This window comes from Oenanthe melanoleuca, chromosome 5 (assembly GCF_029582105.1).
Source record: "Oenanthe melanoleuca isolate GR-GAL-2019-014 chromosome 5, OMel1.0, whole genome shotgun sequence".
NCBI lineage: Eukaryota > Metazoa > Chordata > Aves > Passeriformes > Muscicapidae > Oenanthe > Oenanthe melanoleuca.
In genome coordinates, this window is record NC_079339.1 from 39,086,405 (window position 1) to 39,100,574 (window position 14,170).

General features: G+C 44.2%; 1 protein-coding gene across 2 annotated transcripts in view; it reads left to right on the top strand.

The window, feature by feature from the left end:
- Positions 1-5,477: 5,477 nt before the first annotated feature.
- The window catches only part of GPATCH2L (G-patch domain containing 2 like), a 45,282-nt gene continuing 36,589 nt past the window's right edge, over positions 5,478-14,170 (top strand). The window contains exons 1-4 of one of the 2 annotated variants that reach the window (XM_056492422.1): positions 5,478-5,548; positions 6,022-6,340; positions 6,450-7,120; positions 13,342-13,406. In XM_056492422.1, the coding sequence (XP_056348397.1) occupies positions 6,462-7,120; positions 13,342-13,406 (724 nt within the window). In that variant the 5' untranslated portion in view covers positions 5,478-5,548; positions 6,022-6,340; positions 6,450-6,461. The remainder of the gene's footprint in view (positions 5,549-6,021; positions 6,341-6,449; positions 7,121-13,341; positions 13,407-14,170) is intronic. The other variant, XM_056492423.1, reaches the window with a different exon arrangement.

Genomic DNA, 14,170 nt, shown 5'->3' on the forward strand with positions numbered 1-14,170 from the left:
TGGGAAAAAAAATAAAACTTGAAATCCAGACCACATTTAATGTGACTAGACTGACTCACTGCAAGATTAAAAAACAACTTTTGCAGACAAGCCAGCCTCACTTTCTGTATTACTTCAAGTTCATCGCTAGGAAGTTCTTTCAGATATCTCCATGGAGTCTGTTGAGGACACTGGAAATTAAGCACAAGCCTGTCAAAGGATGTTGAAATTAAGCACAGGCCTGTCAAAGGATGTTGAAATGATCATCCCTAATCATTTGGACTATCAGGAATCCTTAAAGTCCACACTAAATGGATACCAAAGATGCTGGCAGCAGATTACATAAATGTAGGCCTGAGTTTCACTGCACCCTCAAAGATGCTTGGGAACCAGAGCATATTAGGAAAACACCATCTGGTGCTTGTAGAGCAGTTACCTGAAATAAACTGACCCTGTCTGTTCCAGAACTTCTGGCAAGAATCCTGATGTTGGGCCAAAAGCAAGAGCTTTGACTGTAGAGAAAAAAAGTATATACTTCCATGGTCTGTAAAAAAATGCAGATTGGATATTTGCCCTGAAAATGACACCAAAGAAGAGAAAACACCAAATTTCTTTTTTTTTTTTTCCCATAGTGTCTCTCTCCACTCCTGCCCTGACTCCCTCAGCAGCTTGTTTTCTCCATCCATTCCCAGTGCTGCCAAACAACTGCCTCAGATCAGCACACAGTGATGTTGGTGGTGTTGGGGTAACCTGTGTCACAGGAGCATGTGGCGACTCATTTTTCCAGGCCCATGGGAGTCACTAATTTGAACTGTTACTGGCTACTTTGGCAACACCCATGGAATGATATGGGAATGTGAAGCTAGGATATGACTCACTCTGTAAAGGAAGGACACAGAGCTGTCTCTGCAATTGACTGATTTGCTTGAGCTTCTTCATTGAAGCTCAGGGTTCTCCGCATGTTATTTGTTCTCAATCAGCGTTTCTCACTGTTGCCAAACTGATAATCCTTAGTGATGTTGTGAAGCCACCTATCCTGGTAACAGTGAAATTCTTCCCCTTTTTCATCATATTTGGTAGTACTAAAATATTCTTAATTTATAGTGGCATAGAAAGGGTTACTGTGAGGTTCACCACTAAAGCTATCACTAGATCCATTTGCATGGCCTTTCCTTGCAGAGGTTTGCATGAACCCAATGGTACAAAACACCAGAAAAGAAGCTGAGCTCTGTGTGGATTGTCCTCCCTAGCTATGTTTTTGGGGCTGATATTCACTGACTGTTGCCTTACATACATAGCCAGAGCCTCCATGAAAGCCTTGTCCTTTCCTTGCCATTTTCACCCAGCTTTTGTCATGGGCTGTCCATGCTGAGCCAGCCTGGCATTGATCACCTCACACAAATGTCCACGTTGGTGGACTGGCATCTCCAATGGGAGCAATCCAAGGCAGACTGTACCAGCTCCTGGGAGAAGTTCCTAGAAGGGTGCAGAGCCTCCCAGATGCCATTTCTGTTACTTTCAGGTGCTGTTTCAACTTGGACTTGGGAAACTGGGCTTTGAAGGCATCTGAGGGAGTGTTCTTCCAAGACAAGTAGACACAGCTGATTAGTCACGCCAAGATGCTGGGGAGTGTTTGGCAAACATGCACAGAGAAGGTCTCTCCCTCTGGCCAATGTACACCTATTTCTGGTAAGGACTGGATCTCTGAGAGAAGGTACATCCCACCACACCCACACAGATTGACAGCCCAAGATCTTCCAGCGGGCAACTTTCAACTTGACAGCCAAAGTCTTGAGAAACTCCTTCCGGGTGGTGGGGCAGGAAGGAAGCGTGGCAGTACAGCCTTGTCCACCGTGCACTTCTCCCTCCTCACTCCCTCCCTCCCTCCCTTTCAGCCCTGTCCTTTCTCAATACCCAGGAAAGATTAACTCCTCTTCGCACACCAGAGAAAGTTATTATCATTAATGAAGAATTAAAAGAGAGTGATTAATAAAGGGCCCTTATCTGGCCATGAGGAGGAGGCTGGACAATGGAAGGAAGATGGAGAAAATGAAAAACAATAAATATGAAGCGTAAAAGGAGGCGAGCACTGCTCCCACTTGTTAGATCGCAGCTGCATCTCCTGAGGGGGGAAGGCTCCAAATTGCTAATTACTGCCTCTGAAAAGACCTCGCTCTGATATGTTTTCTGCTGAAAGGTTCCCATTAATGAAGCAGCGATGATGCCGTTTCCCTTTGACTTGCCTTCAATTCCCTCCCTGAGCTTCCTCCCAAGCCGGGAACAATGAGGCCCTGGGAGCTGGCGGCTCCCACAGGCCTCTCGGAGACTAGGCCGGGGGCAGCCGAGTGAGGGGAGCCGAGCCGGCTGTGAAATATGGAGGGGGGAGATAAGGCAAAGACAGAGGAAAGAGGCTCACTCCCAGGAGCCCAGGGAAAATTTGCAGTTATTATGAAGGAGATGAGACAGATTAAAAGCCCTTGTGTTCTGCGCTGCCCTTTTATTTAGTGGCTTCATCTCTGAGATGAAAGAAGTTGGAAATGACTTTCTCCGCATTTTGCTGCAAGAAGCTTCACGGCACATTTTTTGACTTTATTCCTCCCTTTGTCTCTTGTCCCCTTTCTGTCTCTCTTTTTCCTTTTAACCCCTGGAAGGTTTTTCTGAGGAGTGCCATGGGACCAGGCAGAGCATTTGCTGGGGTAGAGCAATGACCCTGCTGCTCTCCCCATCCTGCTGGGCTGTATGGCTCTCGCTGCCCGCTGGGGAGGGAGCTGGGCCAAGGCACTGCCATGACAAGAGGAGAGCATCAGCCAAGCTTCCTCTCCTGCTTGCCTCAGAAATGTCCCTTACCACTAACACACCCTCTCCTGCCTCCAGGCCCAGCAGCAGTGCAGCACGGGTGACCGCAGCCTCTGGGCAGGAAAAAACCCCATCCTTACAAAGCCCAGTGGTGGATAACAATCCACGTGGGATAAGAGTGATGAACATTTTGTATCCCTGGAGCACTCAATGAGCAAAATTACTGCTGAAAAGTAGTTCCCATTCAGGCAACCTACAAAGTGCATAGAGAGTAAACAATTTGCCAGGGATGTGGGATGAAGTTGAATGTGGATTCAAAATTTACTTTTGCTGACCCATGTCAGGGGTAAGACTGTAAGACTGGACAGAAATACCATAAACTGGTCAAAACCAGATTATCCCAACTGTCTCATTATATTTCTTGAACTCCTATTCCAAATTTTCTGATTTTTCCCCATACACATCAGTGTTCCTTTTTGGCACCCTTTTAGTTCTTGGGACTCTTGCAACTGCAAGAGCACTTTCACCCTGTCTCTTGCTTTTGCCCTATCTCTCTCATAGAAAACAGACCCTGCATGTCAGTATGTTGTATTTACCCAGGCCAAATGCTGACAACATCTGCAGAAATTTGGGTTTGAGTATTGAATGTGGAAAAAAATAATGGACAGGTGAAGTAAAATTTATAGCAGTTGCAAAACATTTTGTTGACCTACAGAAATGGCAGAGAACTAGTTGGGAAATGAGGGGAAAATAAAAGAAATCAGAGTGGGCATCTGCTTCCATCTCCCCAGGACATCTGAATACAGGATTTATTGTACACAATTGTTTGTCTGGTTTGTTATCCTGCCTGGAACGGCAGCCAGTATCGAGTGCTTGAAATGAAGGGGTAAGAAGCTCTGAAGTGATGTTTACAGAATAACCTTCCCATCAGGGGAGTTTCTCTCTAACCCAGACATTTTGTAGCTGTTTTATATCCTGAAGCATGAAAAAGGATTGCAGCGGTGAAACAGGATTAGATTTTAGGAGGGATTTTCTCTCAGATCTGAGAGTAAAAAGAAAACCCCTGTATTGGAAATAGGAAACTGGCAGGGAAAACAAAATGCTGCTAGCGAGTTACTGCCCCAGAAAGGGTTAAAAACCCAAAAGGACAGAATTTTACAGGCAAATTTGTGCACATAAAGTAACTTTAATCAAGTCAGCTACTGGAAATGGGAAAAAAAAAATCTACCTAATGACTTCTTTTCTTCTTTTAATAGTTCTTTTCCAAGAAAATAATTGAGAACTACAAGGAAATGAAAATGTTAACGTGACAGCTCAGACTGGCATAAAGGACTGGTTAGATAAACAGCATGAAGAAAGTTCAGCAAAGCTAAATGAAGCTTGTCCTATTGGGGTGTAGGAATCAATGGCAAACTCAAGGATTCAGGAATTTTTGAAGTATCTTGACAAACTAGGGAGGGTGCCAGAGGACTGAGGAAGAGCAAACACAGTGCTGGTCTTCTGTGGTGGGAGCAGGGAGGCAGCAGTGGTCTTGGCAAGAGGAACTTCTCTTCCTGGCAATGTGAAGGAATAAACAGAAATGGGGGGAAAAAGTAAGAATACAAAGGACAAGAGATCTGTGAGCAATAGGCAGCAGTATATATTTACAGAGAATAAATCACATTGAAATAAGTCTGATTACTTTCTTTTGATTTGATTTACAAAATTAATGCAGAGAATACCTCGAACATAATATAGATATGGACTCAAGCAAAACCTTATATGCTGCATTGTAAAACATTACATGAAAAATGAGCTAGTATTGGCTTGAATGTGAGTGCGGCTATGTCACTTAAGAAAACCCCAAACACCCTTCTGAAAAAAAAACAAAAACAAACAACCCAAAAAAGCTAAACCAAACCCAAATAAAAAAACCACTTCCAACCCACACCCAAAAAAAACCCCAAAAAAACCCAAAAAAACCCAAAAACCGAACAAAACCCACAAACAAGCAAAAAACAAAAAGCCAAAAAAACACCCAAACAAAAAATCCCAGCAAAACAATCCCCGAAAACAAAACAAAACAAAACAAAACAAAACAAAAAAAAAAAAAAAAAAAAAAAAGAAAAAAAAAAAGAAAAAAAAAAAAGAAAAAACCCCACTCAAAATCCCCCGAGGACGCATCGTGAAAGCTGAGAAATAAAAGAGAATGTTACGCAAAAGTGGACGATGGCAGGTTCACACCTAGCTTTATTCTGATGGTTGCTGCTGCTGTGTAAATTGGCATGATAGGAAAAGAGATGCAAGCCTTAAGGAGGGGGGAGTAGCACTGTGAAGTTTAATTTAGGATGCGCACAACTAGCGCGGCAGTAACGAAACGGAGGCGTTCGGGTACCAAGTTTATTTGTTGTCCATTAAAAACAAGATACGATAACCAAGCAGCCAAAGGTTACGTATATGGGGAGGGCTGCCCCGCTGGCAGGTGAGGGATCCGGAATGGCTCCACTGCCGGCACCAAGCACAGTGCAACCACACAGAGGAGCACGGAGCCGGGCCGGCGCTGGCCTGGCCGGGCTCGGAGGCGAGCCGGCGCTGGGCTGGCCGGGCTCGGAGGCGAGCCGGCGCTGGGCTGGCCGGGCTCGGAGGCGGGCCCCGCTCGGGGGCGGGCCGGCGCTGTCCCGGGCGGGCCGGCAGGGCTCGGCGGCCCCGCCCGCAGGCGGGGCGGGCGGAGGAAGTGGCCCGGGGAGGCCGGAAGCGGCGCTGAGGAGGGGCTGGCGGAGCGGGGCGCTGGCCGGTGAGCGGGGTCGGGGGGAGGCCCGGCAGGAGGCTGCGCGTGCGGGACGGTCAGGGCAGTTTTCCCGGCTTCACCTGGTGGAGCTGGCGGGTGTCGGGCAGAAGCAGCGGCGTCTCCCCAGAAGAGGGAGTTAGTGCGGCCGGGTCGCTGAGGACTAAGAGAGGCGGCCTGCGGCAGCGGGTGGTTCACCGGGCTGGGGGGTGCGGGCGTTTCTGAGCCCGGTGGGGAGAGAATCCCACGCCTGCAAGGCACGGGTAGGGAGAGGGGTGTTGTGAGGTGAGGGGTTTGGCCGGGACTTCGGGATTGGCGCACTGACAGCCGTGAGGGGTAGGGGTGGTATTTTTCGGCAGTAGGAGTCGGGACTTGGTCTCCTACGCCCTGTTCTAAGGACCCAGGGTCCCGCGCGCCTTGCTTTGCTGCTGAAGTGATGCTAGCTTGCAAACTACCTGTTTTACTATCTGTTTTACTCCTAGCTTTGCTGCTTGTCTACTTTTTGGAAGACTCAATCTGTCAAGCAGGCTGACCCTTCTCTGTGGCTTTACTGACGCCGAGTAGCAAAAACTAGTTGCAGGCTTCCGTACCGTTTGGGATGTGTAATTGAGCATGCTGCTTCAACACAAAAGATGAACCTTAAGGCCTTTTCAGACACAGAGCACTCAACCCAGCTGCTGCAGGAGAGAGAGACCTGTGCCACCATAGCTAGAAGAGGGATTTAACTCTTGCAAAAAGAAGTGAGTGGTAGCCCAGGAAGTGGCAGTTGTCCTGCATTGGCTCCTCCCAGGTAACTTCAAAGTAAGTGTCTAACTCTGTTAATGTTACAAAGGCTATAGCATACTACAGTCCAGTGATGTGTTGGCAGCAGCATTTATGTCTAGTGCTGATTGTTTGTTGTCATTTTTAGTAGGCATTGCCAATGGATGAGCTGGTGCACGACTTGGCCTCAGCTTTAGAGCAGACTTCAGAGCAAAACAAACTGGATGAGCTATGGGAAGAGATGGCGCTGAGCCCACGGCAGCAGCGGCGTCAGCTTCGCAAGAGACGGGGTCGTAAACGGCGCTCAGACTTCACACATCAGGCAGAACATGCCTGCTGCTACAGCGAGGCCTCAGAGTCCAGCTTGGACGAAGCTGTCAAGGATTGCCGTGAGGTGCTGACAGCTAATTTCAGTGACTCTGATGACATGGCAGTGGTCAAACGACATCCAGCTCTTAGTGCCACCCTGAGGAGCAAGCAACACTTGTGGCATGAGTCAGACTCCTTTACAGAGAATGCACCCTGTCGACCTCTCAGGCGCCGACGGAAGGTCAAACGTGTGACATCAGAAGTGGCTGCCAGTCTCCAGCAGAAGCTCAGGGTGTCAGAGTGGAACTATGAGAGGGGCTGCAGGTTCAAGTCAGCCAAGAAACAGCGTCTTTCACGCTGGAAAGAAAATGCCCCTTGGACATCATCCAGTCATGGCCTTTGTGAATCAGGAGAGAACAGGCCCTTCCTCAGCAGCGGGGGAAGGAAGGAGCGGATGGAGTGTGAAGCTGATGATCAGAAGCAGGGCTCAGATGAAAACATGTCAGAATGGTGAGATCTCGGTTTCTTCCCCATGCTAGTCAGATGGCCGCCTTGTTTGCAGCTGCTTGTAAATGCTGTGCCTTGCTTTTTGAAGTTCTTAAAATTATTCAGTGCTGCTTTTTTTTTGAAGATGAGAAATATCTCAGCTGCTTCTAAACTGTAGATTTTTTCCAAGTCTTTCCAAGTACTGTATGATGACCCAGAATGCTCCATAGAAAAGTTGGCAAGCTGGTAGGTTTCTGGCTTCTGTTACACAAGGAGTTCTCTGAAATGTCTGTGGCCTGTCAGCCACAACGTGGCATGCTTGTGGCCTATGGTTTGGGGAGTAAACCCACAGCTGGCACTTGTGTTGGCTGATTGATATGAACTGATCTCAGTTTCTTGTTTTCAGCATTCACTATAAGTAGTAGTAGATAACAGATTGGATCTCCCATCATTACTGCTCACCCTCTCTGCAGGTACTGTGTGAACCTGTTTAACCTTGCTTGCAGTTCTACATTTCTACTCCTGATGTGATCATCAAAGCTTAGCTATGGGGAGAATGTGGTGAGATGATGAAGAAGTTGAGGGGAACTTGTGTTACTTACAGGATATGTTACCTGTGCAAGCAGTGGAGTCTGATGTCTTGATGTCCAGTTCTGGAGAATTTTGATGAATTTGTGGCAGAATCACATACAAGGGATTAAAATGAGACATGTAAATGTCATGCTTTAAATTTGTGTTGCCCTTGGGAATTTTTTTTCCCACAAGTGTGACCTTTATTCTCTCTGTCAAAGGTTTGGGATCATAAAGTTGCTTCTGTCCAAAGAGATTTTTCAGGTTTGAAAAGAGGCAACTGCTAAGAATCAAATGGAAGAAATTTCTTAATGAATGGCATCCAAAAAGCAAACATGATTGCTGGTTTTCTAATTATTATTGTGTAAGAACAGCAGACATTGAGGAGACATTTAAAACAAACAAACAAAAAGTATTCTTTTTCACAAAACATGAGATCTGGAACTCTACTGCAGGACATTTTAGAGGTCAAAATTGAAATACATTCAGAAGGGAGATGTGGAGCATAGATATATCAGGGGTTGTTAAACATTACAGCCCAGATGAAAAGTCCTGCTCAGAAAGTCCTTAAATTGCTGACTTCTAGAGGAACATACAGATAAGTCTGCATTTGTCATGTTCTCATGTTCTTTTCCCAAGCACTGTAATAATCACTATGAAAGGTTAGTGGATTTGGGAAGTCTAACTCTTTGATACAGTATGATTGTTCATATGTTGAGGTTCAATTAAGTGTTGTGACAGTCTAGCTCCTGCAGTTTGTCAGAGTGGACATGTGGCACTTCATTATTACTGCTTTGTGGATAATAGCTGGAATTGCAAACTTCTCAGTGGTGCTTTCTGGGCCCCTGTAAAAAACTTAGGTTATAGTAAGCCCTCCCTGTGGTCCAAGGAGCCACTATTGCATTTTTACTGGGTCAGTTGTGATTTGTAGCATTTAACTTTTAAGTGTGGCTGCTTTTGTCTTTTCTGAGTGGCTGTTGCTAAAAAGTGGATGTGAAGAGGAACTTTACAAGAGAGTTGTACATGGAAACTTTGTTAGTAGTTGTTAAAGTAGTTTTATCTTTTCAAAGCTGTTTGCTAGTAGTCCAGGAAAATAAGTGTGCTGATTAGCTCCTGAATAGTGCATGTCAGTGGTGATGGACTGAGAGATACCCTTGTGTGGCAGGGATGGACAGTATTCCTTGAGTTGTTTTTTTTTAACACCAGTCAGAGTCTGCTCCATCATGTTAAACTTGAACTTAAACCAGCAGGCTTTCATCCAGCCTTTATTTGTGCCAGCCTTGGAAAGAGTAAATAAAGAGCTGTGTGCAGACTGCTACTTGTGGACCATGCTGGGAGATGGCTTTGTTCTGTCTCAGTTGTCCCTTGCTCTCAGACTAATTATTGTGCAAGTGTATGCATCAAATGACACTTACCATCTGCTGCCAAATCCTTGGGATTCTCTCTGGAAAGCTAGTGCTTGGAATATTTGACCTCTCCAACACCACATGTGTGATCTGTGCTGTGACTCACTGGGGAGGGCCACAGTTGGAGGGAGGAATACATACAGCCCTCTTCACTGCAGAGTATGCCTCACAGCAGTCCAGGATCATGCTTTGGTCTCCCCTGCTCTAAATATAGCACTTTGCTGCTGGCAGCACAGTGAAGCTGGCTGTGGTTACCTCACTCCCACTGTGCTCTAGCTGTTTTTTCTGGTACAGTAAGAGAAGTACTTTTCACAGATGTGTGACAAGGGCATATCCTGATGAAGGGAGAAGAAAATTGGATGCCTGGGAGAGCAAATGGTGTGGTTGTCATCATAAGCTGATGGGACGAAAGGTGACTGATGCTGCTTGTGGCACTTGGAAGCAATCTGTGGTGATCTGGTGATTTACAAAACTTTCATACTGAACTGGTTCCACTACTGTTCACTCCTCTAACAGTAGGGAATGTGACAAATTGAAATGGGGTTTCAGGCAAACTAAGTTGTGTATTCAGAATGGATATTTTTTAACCTTATTTTTCCTCCCCTACACTGACAATTTCTTTGGTTTGTTATGCAGGAATGAGTCTGTAAATGCAGGAATATTCAGAACTTTATCTGCTTTCTAGAAGGCTTCTTATCCTAAGTCAGGTCAAAGACCTTTTTATTCAGTTGATAAACTCTCATTAACTTGTCTTGGATATGGGTTCTTAATGAGGAAATGTTTTTTTTTCTAGCTTGCTTGTGGGACTGTGTCCAATTTTTTGCTGGAGGATGATGAGCTGCAGTATTGTGATTCAAGTGTGCATGTAATGAAGACTTTGAAATTGTTTACCAAACATAGCAAAAGGTGAAAATAAATTGAGTGAAGGATGGATGTGCAGGAATGCTATAAGGAAATGATGATGGTTCTGAATTGGGTAATGATATAACTCAATGCCTGATCTATAAATAATTGTGGAAACAACAAAGGAAAGAAGTGGTTTTAGTTTAAGCAGTCATTTGTATATTTGTACAAAGGTGACAATTAGCTGCTAAGACTGTTAGAAGTAACATGCCTTTCTGTTCCTAAATGTTTTGAGATGCCCTCCAGCCATAAATAAACAAAGGCAAATTATATATTGAGTGCTGAAGTTTTTTCTCTTGTTGGTCTAAGCTGAGTACTTCCAGAATGGTCTGGGTTTGGGCAGAACAAACTATAGTACAAGAGCTGTCTAAAAATCCCTTTGAATACTGTATTTACTTGTGAAAGATATGCAGTTGGTCTCATGTGTTTTCAAGTAGCAAAACTCTTACTGTGACGTTTTCACCTGGGATTCTACTGCCCCACCAATGCTGTGAAATTTCGTTGGCTTAATGCTGATGTATTTGTTGTGCTTCAACCTGAATATGCAGCTTGGCTCCATAAAGCCACCTGCTCACTCCCCTGCAGGGATGAGGGAGGAAAATGGAAGAGTAAAAGTGAGAAAACTCTCAGCTCCAGGTAAAGTTGGTTTAGTAGCTAAAGCAAAAGCTGTGTGTGCAAGCAAAGCAAAATAAGGAATTCACTACTTCCTATTGGCAGGCAGGTGTTCAGCCATCTCCAGGAATGCAGAAGTCCATAATTTCTAACATTATTTGGGAGCACAAACACCACAACTCAAAATGTCCCTGGCTTCATTCTTCTTTTTCCCAGCTTTTATTGCTGAGCATGACATTATATGATGTAGGAAGGATATCACTGTGGTCAGTTAGGGTCAGTTGTCTAGCCTGTGTACACTCACATCATCTTCTGTACCCCAGCCTGTTCACTGGTAGGGCTGTGTGAGACAGCCTTGGCACTGTGTAAGTGCTGCTCAGCAATAACTAAAACATCCCTGTGTTATCAACACTGGTCACAAATCCAAAAGATAGAACCAAAGTGCTACTATGAGAAAAATTTAACTCTGTGCCAGCCAAAACCAGTACAATGTTCGGGCCCGAGAATGTGACCATCGCTCATCCTGAATGCCCAGTCAAGTTCCTTTACCCTTTGGAAGGGAGCTACTTTGATGACAGTCTGCAGTTGTATTCATGAGTCTGGCTAAGCTGATGAATTGGAGGCCAATCTCTCCATAAAAGAAAAAAATTCCTCTCTCTTGGAAGGCAAGTGACAAAGACAGAGTGTTCCGCTTCCCCTCCTTCTCCAGCCCAGCCTGACCTTCTGCAGCCCCTCGGTGCCTCTTGTTTTCTTATTTTTATAGAAAATCAATATCCCTCCTGACACAAACAATAGCTCAGGCAAAAGAATAAATGGGGGAAACCTGAGATCTCTGTCCATCACCTCTCAGTTTAACTCCCCCAAACTATTTAATTATAAGCATGCTTTGCTCCAGGTGTTTGCGACAGTGAAATTGCTAAATGAGGACCATTTTAACCAAAGATTGGGTGATCAATAACACTCTATAGCAGTAGCTTGTCGGATCAATAGCATTCATTATTTCATGGTTAAGGTAAGTAGCCTCCTTTGCAAGTGGAGGTCATTAATCAGTGCTTACTGGACCTGCAGAAAGGCCTGCATAGGAGTCTAGTTTGTGTTCAGCCCTGCAGTGTAGAAGGGGGAGTGAAGAGGGTGAAATACCTGAAAGTTTTGAAAGTTTTTTCCTGTAAAGCACTGGCAGCGATGCTTATCTATGAGGAACTAAAGAGCTCTCAGTGCAACAGGATGCTTAAAGGACTGTTCATATGACCTGGATTATTGTCAGTGCTTTTTCCTTTCTCAGGCACTTTTCCTCTGAGGATGCTAAAACCCTTATGAAGCAATCACTTGGTCCTTGCATCTGCACCTTATAAGGATTATTTATCCAAGCTTCAAAGGGAAAGCAGGCACGCTAAGAGATTGGCCTAGGGTTGTACAGTGAGTTGGTAGGAGAGCTTGGGAGGAAACAATTACTTGGTGATTCTCAGTCCTTGGCCTTAATTGCTGTGGTGTATATGTGGGAGGATGAATGCATGGCCAAGCTTTGTAATGGATTAATTTGGAATTTGATATTAACTTACATGCTGAAAGGTGAGAATGCTGTACAGATTGTTCATCCTTTAAGTATAAATGGCCTTTATACAATGATGAAGACGTGGAGTTTTAGATATCCAGCATGATGAGTTAACTTGGCTGTACTTTAAGAGTGCATTTTCTAAGAACAACAATATGCTCACAAAATAGAGTTTTCTTCTGTGTCACTCTTTGGAGTGACATATTTTGTGGTCCCTCATAATTCAGCCTTGTCAATCAAGGAGTTTCCAGTTGATACTGGTCTCTAGTGTGATCCAGTTTCCCTGGAGAAGCGGCATCCAGAGGTACTTTCAAACAGCCTTCCCTGACTGGAGACTGATTCTAGTGCTGACTTACACCTGCTGTTCACATCTAAGGTCTTAGTGCTCAGGGAGTAGGCAGTAAGTAGTTTCTGCTTGTCCTAATATCTCTCAGCTTAATCGGAGAAAGTATTGCCTGAAGTGTCCAAGGAATGATTTCAGGTCAGCATTAAAGCTTTCAGATGCTTGGGACTGACATGAGCTTGTATTTCTGCTACAAATACTCATCTAGCTTTGCAGTCAATTAATAGCTTTCTACACATTAATTTCTAGCTTTATTCTTTTGTTCAAGAATGAAATCTCCTCTAACTACTTCAGCAAATGCTAAGCATGCTGTGACAAGGCTGTGTTCAGCAGCAGCAAGTCTGTGCTAAGGTATTTAGCTGGAGTGTTGTAGATGTCGCAGCTGCTCTTTACTCCTTATAAAATAAAAGTTGTGGGCGTGGGGAGGCTGTTTGTGTGACAGTGTAACATCTTTGAGGAAAAGGAATCTGAACTTAAGAGGGTTTTCAGTAGCTGTTAAGTGACCCAAGGACAGTTTTTTAACTGTGCTTGATTTCCTGGTGAGTATTCCAGATGATGCCATAGGTAGGTTATTAATTCTAGTACCCCAGGCAAATGCCATTTTATTAATGACTTCTTGATAACTTAGAACTAGACTAGATACAGGATTCTACTCTTTTTCAAGTGATGCAGCATTGATAAGTTTTAATGGAAAGCAGTTACGTTCTGTTCTAGAGCCAGTTATGTATCTGAAATGCAATTTTTGTGAGACATGTAAAGCATTTTGATCTTGGAGAAGCTAGTAAAATGTAGCAGAGTGGTTTTTATATTGTGCCTGATGCAATTGTAACCATGGTTTTTTTCTCTGTTTTTGTTCCAGTGAAACCAGCAGTGTTTGCAGCAGCAGTGATACTGGCCTGTTCACCAATGATGAAGGCCGCCAAGGTAACAAGTGTCCTGTGATTTTTCTCATGTGCTGCTAGAGAGTTTCTTACTTTCTTTACAAATGCTAAGAAAGATCTATGTTTGAAGAGAGACAGAGAGGGATTTATGTGAGGAAAAACCAGTGGGAGTGAGTGGCTAGTAGTTAAGAAATGAGGTGAAGGCTACAAATACATGATTTTCATAACACTACATTTTTCCTGTTGAAGTACTTTGTATATCAGATCCATAACATTTGTTGTATAAGAAGCTATTTTTGTAGAAAGGCACAGACATACAAGAGGAATTTGAGAGCTCTACATAATGAAAAAGCACAGCTTATGATTGTTTCTGTAGGTGTTTTAAATTTTGTCTACCCATCATTAGTACCTGAATCTGTTAGTTGTTTTCTCTGTGAGCAGGAAGAGAAGATGGGGAAAAAAATTACTTAATACTAACAAGTCACTTAATAGACTGTGCTAAGAAGATGATGGTAACACGTGATAGGTTTTATTTCTTTAAATATGTGTTCCTCCCTTGCTTTTGTGTGTGTTAGTTGAACATGGTATTTTCAATGTCTGTTGTAAAAATGGTATCTTAAGAGTTTTGAGTGTGAAGTGCAATCTGGTTTTATTTATCAGCCACATCACAGTGTTCAGTTGGTGGGGGATGTGGCAGAAGTAAGTGTGAAATAGGTTGTAGTAGGCACATGGGCATTGAGGACTATTACATTTGGAGCATGTGGAATGTGACCCTAGAGACCTGCAATTCTCTGCACTCTGATTCTG